This window comes from Poecilia reticulata, linkage group LG10, assembly GCF_000633615.1.
Source record: "Poecilia reticulata strain Guanapo linkage group LG10, Guppy_female_1.0+MT, whole genome shotgun sequence".
Classification (NCBI taxonomy): Eukaryota; Metazoa; Chordata; class Actinopteri; order Cyprinodontiformes; family Poeciliidae; genus Poecilia; species Poecilia reticulata.
Genome location: NC_024340.1, coordinates 7,291,507 through 7,300,198, shown reverse-complemented (window position 1 = coordinate 7,300,198; position 8,692 = coordinate 7,291,507). Strand labels below are relative to the sequence as shown.

General features: G+C 42.0%; 2 protein-coding genes across 2 annotated transcripts in view; one reads left to right on the top strand and one right to left on the bottom strand.

Annotated features, from left to right (window-relative positions):
• LOC103471067 (histone deacetylase 3) overlaps positions 1 to 868 on the top strand; it is a 6,528-nt gene extending 5,660 nt beyond the window's left edge. Inside the window, exons 5-6 of the mRNA XM_008419863.2 lie at positions 70 to 270; positions 358 to 868. Of these exons, the coding sequence (XP_008418085.1) occupies positions 70 to 270; positions 358 to 427 (271 nt within the window). The 3' untranslated portion in view covers positions 428 to 868. The remainder of the gene's footprint in view (positions 1 to 69; positions 271 to 357) is intronic.
• Positions 869 to 926: 58 nt separating this feature from the next.
• Positions 927 to 8,692, bottom strand: part of LOC103471066 (myotilin) — a 14,649-nt gene continuing 6,883 nt past the window's right edge. Inside the window, exons 4-11 of the mRNA XM_017307007.1 lie at positions 8,180 to 8,386; positions 7,652 to 7,753; positions 5,860 to 5,897; positions 4,657 to 4,795; positions 4,357 to 4,564; positions 4,097 to 4,262; positions 3,787 to 3,920; positions 927 to 2,312 (exon numbers count right to left, since the gene is read on the bottom strand). Coding sequence (XP_017162496.1) covers positions 2,170 to 2,312; positions 3,787 to 3,920; positions 4,097 to 4,262; positions 4,357 to 4,564; positions 4,657 to 4,795; positions 5,860 to 5,897; positions 7,652 to 7,753; positions 8,180 to 8,386 — 1,137 coding nt within the window. The 3' untranslated portion in view covers positions 927 to 2,169. The remainder of the gene's footprint in view (positions 2,313 to 3,786; positions 3,921 to 4,096; positions 4,263 to 4,356; positions 4,565 to 4,656; positions 4,796 to 5,859; positions 5,898 to 7,651; positions 7,754 to 8,179; positions 8,387 to 8,692) is intronic.

Below are 8,692 nucleotides of genomic sequence, written 5' to 3'. Positions count from 1 at the left end.
GAGTTTAACTTTGTTTAGTAAAACCAGATCAGTGGTTTGTAATTTTGCGAGAAAAAGGAATATTTGAAGGTCTGAGGTTGGAGCCGTCTTCACCGTTTCCGTGTCRCTGCAGTACCTGGAGCAGATCCGTCAGACCGTGTTCGAGAACCTGAAGATGCTGAACCACGCGCCGAGCGTCCAGATCCACGACGTTCCCTCTGACATGCTGAGCTACGAGCGCAACGATGAGCCCGACCCCGACGAGAGGGGAGCCGAGGAAAACTACACCCGGTGGGTTTGTAGCTGTAGCAACGAGTCAGCAGGTTCCTTCATGTGAGGTTTTTTTGGTAAACATGTTGATTTTTATGACTTCTACAGGCCCGAAGCCGCGAATGAGTTCTACGATGGTGACCATGACAACGACAAAGAAAGTGACGTCGAGATCTGAGACTAGAAGCYGTTTGGACCGAGCTGAAATRGGGGCTGTTCAACTGTTCATCATTGGAAGAAGTTTTTATGGACTTTGACAATTTTTCTGTTTCATTTTGTCTCTGTGTAATAGTGAGAAAAGTTTGTAGTTTTCTATCAGACTCCTGCATTTCAGAAGCCGAAGTGAAACGYCGTTTTAGACTGAACCAACATTTACGCTGCTGGACCGGCACCAGTCCAGCCAACAACCGTTCTCTTCTGCCTTTTTACACCTTCTGTTTAAGGTTGCCACTTTTTTAAACATGTAAACTGAATGACATGGGATGAAAATGTTCACATGAGAAACTGTAACCAGCTTTGAGTTAAAAAGAAAAACTTTGCATCATGTCCCTCCTGCAGTCTGAAATCCACCCATGTGAGTTTTGATAGTTTGGTTTTATTAATAAAAACKGAATCTGTGCTTATGTTGTAATATGTTCACCCACCACTCGATGGCGACAAAACACATGAAAAGAAGCTCAGAGTTMAACTTTATTACTAATTTATCCTGTAATATCMCAATGAGTACCTACAAACACACAGACAGTTTAAAATATTTAAAAATGTAACGGTGGGCACTTTCTGAGCCAGACACCGCTGAAATTYAATGAACACAGCAAGTACTAAACAGCTACTTGTGTAGATTCAGCAAAACATCAGTTTAGGCCAGACGTAAACCATAAAAGGCTCCGATTTCAGCTGATCTCTTGCATGCATCTTCAGTCAAAATGTAACAAGCTCGTGGCTGGCAGCAAGCTAATCAATATAAGAACGCAWGTTGAAATAAGCAGACTCCCTCTGTTGGCTGGTATACTGATACCCATTTACCAAAATTCAAAACCAAAGACGAATCAATGCAAGAGGGAAACATGTTCTCTTCTGTAATCGAGCTTAAACAGCTTCTCTGCACTGCAGATGTGAAAATGTAAACATAGATGGCGTGACCTTTGCTCTAAGTGCAGTTTGGGTATCAGAATAGCAGCCTTTTTAAAATTCAGCCATCTGTAAGCCAAGACAATACTTCTCAAATTTAAATAAAAAAAGCCACATTAAAAAAAAAAAACACAGAAAAATTCAGTACGAGACAAAAGCAGCAAATGTCAGTTTTTTCCCTAAACATCTTAGAAGCAGCTGAACTTTGAGAACTCAGATTTCTGGGACTAAAACGGTAGAGCAAATGTTTGTGGAGTTTAAAGTGCAGCGTTGCAGAAAGAAAGGTTGAACTGTTTGGTTTCCAACTCTTGCTCCAAAGCACTGATCTACGTTCTGGACTCCACCTATCTTTGAAATACACCTTTACACAGAACAATGCCGTTTCTATATTCCAAGTKTCAAGAAGCAAACTGCACATGTGCTCTGTAAAACACGTCGCCATGGCAGCGYTCAGGAAAGCAGCACCGAGGCTGGGCTGCAGAGCTGGAGCTGCATGCCAACCCTGCAGAGTTCTAATAATACCGACCCAGAAGCTGCATTCTGCTGAGAGCAGACAGGACAGAAACTAAAAGCTGGTTCAGAAACAAACCGCAGCTGATTATGAGAGCTGAATTCAAGCAACTTTGTCCTCAAAGTTGCTTTGATGGAGTCTAATGTCAGGCAAATCCAACAGTAAGAAAATGTGTGGAGGAGTTCAGAAATTAAAAAATAAAAATAGTCTTGTGTGATGCTGATCTGGCTCCAGAGGTTCTGGTCCAGTTGTGCAGGYGTGACTGAAGGTGTTTGGCTCTACAGCTCTTCACTCTCGTACAGCGGAGCCGTGTGCTGAGCGGGGCTCTCCGCCGTCAGGSCAGGAACGTGGCTCAGAGACGACAGCAGCTTCAGGGTCTTGGAGGCAGGAGGAGCCGTCTTCAAGGCTGGGGTTGTGCGAGCTGRAAGAGAAAAAGCATGACTGATTGAAACTCAGATAAAGAAAAACAATACATTTATTGCAGCAAACATTGCTGAATTATTACACTGAATTATTTCACATGAAAAGTGTAGCAGATCCCACCCAGGGAGCCACAAGTATTAATGGCGACTGGACACAGGCTGAAGATTCTTCTCATGCCACRTGTCTGAAAATAACTCCTGCCCAGTGCAGAGCAGCAGGCATGGCTCACTGCCAGATAACGGCAGGTCCACACAGGAACAATGGCTCTGGGTCACTTTTAGGATTTCCAGTTTAAACTGGATTTAACGCATGTTGATACAGAAAGGCAAAAGTTTCACTTTTCTCTCCAACTTCAGGTTAAAAACATTACTGCTTTGAATAGCTAACGGTTTTCTACACTCAGCAAGAACATCCACACCACAGTTAAATCCAGACCCGACAGCCCAGCCCTAAACCTAACCACTTACTAACCTTAATACATGGTACATATTAGTATTCATGGCATTTTTCTAAATCACAAGAATAAAGCTGTAAAATSAGWGTAATTTTGGAAAGTACAGAAAAATATATAAATTTATATGAAGTAAGAAGCAATTTTATAAAACGTTTGTAGTGTACGAGTCAAAAAGAGTTTGTAATGTACTAGAAAAAAGTTCAGAATGTTGATAAAAAACTAAATGCACGAGAAAAAAAGTCAGAATATTCGACAAATTGTTATATACTAGAGAAAAACATACGAGAAAAAAGTTCAGAATGTAAGTGAAAAAGAGCTTTGAACAAACGATTTGCCATTAAAACAACTTCATCCAATTTCATGACTCATCGTCTTGTAATTATCTTTATTCTGGTAATGTTATGACTTCCTCCTCTATAATACGACTATTCTAATGATTAGAAAATAAATTATTCTTGCCGTCTTAATATTCTGTGGTACTAAGGTATGGTGCATTCTATGGCCAGAAGAAAATGCAATTTCTGCTCAGAATCAGCCGTCATTTTGTACAAAATAATAATGCAGCCTTCCTCGTGTGTGTGTGTGTGTGTGTGTGTGTGTGTGTAACTAAACTCAATGAGCCACCAGCCTGTCAAACTCACTTTCTACTTGTGCTGGTGAGTCGTTGTGTTGTGGGAACATGGAGCTCCACAGAACAGATGCTGTTATTTGATAGAGCAGAAACCCAATAGCGAAGCTGCACTTTCATCTAGTGAGCCTTCCTCATCGTCCACCGCAGTGATGCGTTCGGATGTAAACTGAACATCCGCTGCCTCACGACTTCAGAGTTTCTGCTCGATCACATAACAGAGTTCTGGAGGACAACAGATGGAGAATGTGTGCTCTTCGCTACAATGAATCCAGCTCTGTTTGAGTTTACAGCTTTGCCTCTAAGGTAACCTGCAGCGTATCTCATGCAACAGATGGCTCTGATAGGAGCCTTTCAGGAACATTTGCATAGAAAGGTGAACACACTTACTGCCRACGTCCAGCCTGGCGTTGCATGTTGACATGCCGGCTTCGTTAATGGCCGACAGCGTGTACCARCCAGAGTCAGACTTGGTCACTCTATCAATCAGCAGGCACTGGCGACCCGAACCGTCCTGGTACAGACTAGAGAAACAAGCCAACGTTAACACACGAAGGTCCTGCTAGCAGCCACGACTCAAAAACTGCTGAACAGAGTTCAACTCTCAGTCTGAGGTCAACTTTCATCCATCGTTATTGTGAAAGATGTGAAGTGTGTTTATTTTGACTGGAAGGTGCAAAATGAGTTGTTAGYGTTTCACCTCATTCTGTTGGGGTCGATGCGCAGCATGTCTTTGTCCTTCTTCCAGAAAAGCTGTGGAGGAGGAGAAGCGTCGACTTTACATTCTAACCGAACGGTGTCTCCTTCCAGAGCTCTGGTGTTCAACATCTTTTGGACAAAGGTGGGAGGGCGGAGGGCTTCCTGAGCTGCAAAACAAACAGTTTTTACTTCCAACTCTAGTAAACCCAACACCTATGTCTTTTTATTTCACATTTTCAAGGTATGCCGTCAGATTTATACCTATGACGTCCAACCTCATAGTAAACCTGCTCTCTCCAGCTCGGTTCTTGGCCACACACTCGTACACACCGGCGTGATGCACTGTGACAATCTCTATGATGAACGAATGCATCCCTTTCTCACACACCAGCATCTTATGGTAATCGTCTGGGCGGATAGCCTTGCCGTCCAGGTACCAGGAGATGTCTGGGGCCGGTAGCCCACTGACCTGCATCCATACGGAAGAAGATGACATTTCTCACTCAGTGACGGCTTCCTGAGAAATCTGGACAATTTAACAAAAAGGTGCGAGTGGATCACCTTGAAGTCAATCCTGCAGAAGCGTCCCTCTTCAACTGTGAGGTCAGGGGGGATCTGAAGGAAGCGAGGAGCGAAACATTTCTCCTGGATCGCTGATCCCTCGTTAGTCCTCTCATCTGTCCCCAAGTGGTGCCTCCCCCTGACAGGGTTCAGAYTTTATCATTTCACCTTCAGTGACTCCATGTTACTCTTGACAACGCGCGCGAAAGCAGAATATTTCTGGTTTGTTTCTGTACATGGAGGATGAGCCCRTAGCTGCATTTCCACTAACCATAAAACTGTGCAACTTGAAATTCWGAAAATAAATTCACTGAATGAAAACATGTCAATTTTGAAAAAAGTTTCTCAAGCAAAYRTTTTGGCACTAGGATGAGGCAGTTTTTCRGATGAACTGAAATAAATTAACTTCGCTAAACTTAATCGGAAACACTTTAATCGCATCACACGAGTCACATGATCAACAACTGGATGTTACTACTGGCAAAAATGATGGACGACGATGACAGGAAGTAGGAGCATGAATYTTTTTTAATGATGTGCAGCTGGCGCCATCACAGCATCTCACAGTTCATAAAGTTGAATGTCATTCAGAGTGTTGAATCCATAGCTCTTCTATAAAAAGGCCGACTACAATTTCCCCAAAACGCTGCACACCTGGTCGCTCCAAGGAGGCGTGGCTTGTTGCTACTGAATAATATGCCAACGTCTCCTGATTGGCTGATAGATGATGATAGCTAGCAGCATAGCTGAGTTATGAATACAATCTCAGGTAACATTTTACATCYGTCACTGCCATGATTTTAATGACTTATCGTGTGAACAAACTTACATGTGATTTTAATTGTGTTTCTTATTCAATGGAAACACTGCAATTCTGAAATTGTGTCTTTGACATTAGCAGAATACTGAAAGATTTGAGCAAATTTGTAATGGAGACTTTCATATGTTTGGAGAAATCTAGAAATTCCACCCRAATCTTTGTTTTAAGACACTTCCTGAGCACATGAAGCAATGTGTTGCATCAGAAACATCTCAGCTTAATTATTAACAGTGCATCACAAAGTGATCATTATGTTTCATCAGCAGGTTTTCCACAAGACTAACTTTTACAGCTGCACACAGTAAACACGGGCCTGCTCCCACATTCAAACTCCCAATGTAAAGGCAGAATGAAAGCAGTATTGATGTGTGAATCATAGTTACCACAGTCCACCTGTTCGTCTTCCTTCTGGAGAGTCTGACTGCAACAGACAACAGGGTTGGTGTCAAGGGGAGGAATTACAGCTTTGAAAACTCATBACAGTGCAGAGCAGGAMAAATGCCAGGAGGGGAGCTCTGAGTGTGTGGATGTTTGGACACAATAGGCCTGTTGTCACCAGTGGAGGGGACCCGTTCTCAGAAGGCTGGATCAAAAATAACTTCTGACTGACCTCGCTGAACATAGAGGATGTGCACTGCCTGCATTGGTATTGTGTGTGTGCTTCTGATGGGAGAGAAAGGATGGTGCAAAGCCCAGAGAGCGAGGGGGTTTGGAAGCAGCACCGTGTGTTAAAATGACAGCAGCTCACTGGCTCTTTCAGCTTGTTTAGAGGCCCTGARAGGGAAACAGGCTTCCCATTCCGCCTTTCAAACCATGATGGCTTCAATAGCGTCGACTCTCCCAAAAACAACAGGAACACATGGATTGAAGTTTTCATAACCCTTGAGCAAATATTTATTTTATTTTAATTTAAAAAGTAGCATCTAAAAAGTGTGCTTACTTTGTAGGAACATCTTTTACTAAGTTAGAGATGTAGGTCTTTAAAGTAAAACAAACCCACCACAGGGATCCCCTCAGTGTATTATAAGCCTGGCAGGCCACCAGCCTTTACTTGCCCCCTGCCAGGATAAATATTACCCTTTCATTTATTATAGTGTTTGGGATGGTAAAGACTGGTTAAAGAGTCTCTTTTGTTGAGATGGTTAATGCACAATGCCAACATATATGGTCACTGTCTGAACTCGCAGGGAGCATGAGGTCAGGGGTCATTTTTTAATTCACCTGAACAACGTAACCACTGCCTATCTTTAATGATCATGCCAACAACTTTAATTAGGATGAAACAACTAAAGTACAAAACATTTATTTTAATTGTTTTTTGAAGACTTTACAGTTGGTGTTTAGGTATTGTTAATAATGTCTTTTAATAACAGTCAAATGATTACATTTAATGTCAGCTTTAAACCTTTTCTAACTCAACATGTTAGGCCACTGGGCTTGGCAAGTTTTCTGGGGAAAATTCCGAACCACAACCCAGACGAGTCAGGAGTTTAGTCACTCATGACTCTCTGTAGGGCTGCATGTCTGAGTGAGATGTTTTCCAATACGACAGGTGGTTTGGATGTCAACCAAACCATAGCACTATAACCAACAGGAAAATTCATCTGCAACCTAAAAAGGGCGGCACTAAGATGATTTTAGTCCAAATATTCCAAAATTAAACAACATTTACAAGAAAATGTCAACATTTTCAGACACATAAAGATRGCACCTTTAAGAACTTAAACCCTTAAAGATAAACTGTTATCTTTACCAMATGTAAAAGCTGAAGTGTTTATCCATTCTTTGCATGCAGCAAAGTTTCCTAAACCTTGGATACACATTCTCAAGGATTTAGGTCTGAACTTAGGCTAGACCAACACGACTGCAGCTCTGACTGTAGGAGTAGGAAGGTCAACCTCCAGCCTAGTGTCAAAACTGCTGGAGCCTCTGACACAAAGGTGGATTACATTTACCAACTTCTGAAAGTAACGGACTGCACTGGATTTTATTTATGGGTATTGGGTTAAAGATGCACATCGCACTTTAGATTTTTTTTTATGTACTTTTAACTTAACTTACAGACTCCTTTGTCCATTACATGTTAGTAATGAAATGTTTGTACATTAGTAACATTATGGGTTCTTCTGATGCATTGCATTTGATGCTTCCTTACTAAACAGAAAACCRTAGTACCTGGTCAAGCTGTAAGTCAGAGAGATTGTCTTGGTCCAACATATACGTAGCATTGTCTGGACCCAGCAGCCTGCGAGCCATTCGCTCCTCATACGACAGTTTCTGCCAAGAAAGAAAAGCATTCTTATTAAACTGGCTTAGAGCAAACAAAGTGTGAGAAGAGTGATTCAAAACATGAGTTTAAAGTAGTTTCTTCAAATCAAGGCAGCAGAAGAGCCTTCAAAAGCAGATTAGAGTTGGGTAGAAAGCAATCAGTAAAGCTTTGATGTAATGTTGATGAGAAAACGTCAGTTAACTTTCCTCAATAAAATGAATCTTGTAAAGCTGTTTTTGTGAATTAATCAGTTTGTTTACACATAAACCAACAAAAAGAAAGAAAATACACCCTTAGTAAGGCAAGCAATACACTTTTAGATGCTTTGTTCGACAAGCAGTTTTTGTTGGATGTAATCATGTCTATGGTTTAGTTTGTGTTTATTTTACAGCAGGAAGKGTTTTCTTTCATGTTCTGTAGTCCATCAGTCACACCTGGCTGTGTCTCCTCCTGGCTTCCTTGGAGCGAAGTTTCTTCTCCAGATCCTGAATCAAGGCGTCCTTAGAGCCCTGGATGTCTTCGTCTATGGAGCGGGAGGAGGACGGCCGAGGAGCTACGGATTTCTTCAAGATGGGCTTAGGAAGGCTGAGAGGAGCAGTGAGAGAAGATAACCGATAGTAATAAGAAAATATGTTCAGAGGCTGAACGACTCACCAGCACAAGTAGAAAGTGAGTTTGACAGGCTAGTGAAATTCTCACCTAACAAAAGTATTCCTACCCCTTTTTGGTCATATTTTGTCAGACAAACTTCTGTGCCTCTTACTAGGATTTTATGCCGTGGATGAACCCAAAATAARCCTGTACTTGTTATCAAGTCCAGTTCAAAAAATAAGAAGGAAGGCRGGTGAGGTGTCCTGCCCAAAGACAGCAGACAGATGAAATGGGGGTTCAAACTGGAAACCTACCGCTTACACCAGTGGTCCCCAAAGTCAGTCCTGGAGGGCCGG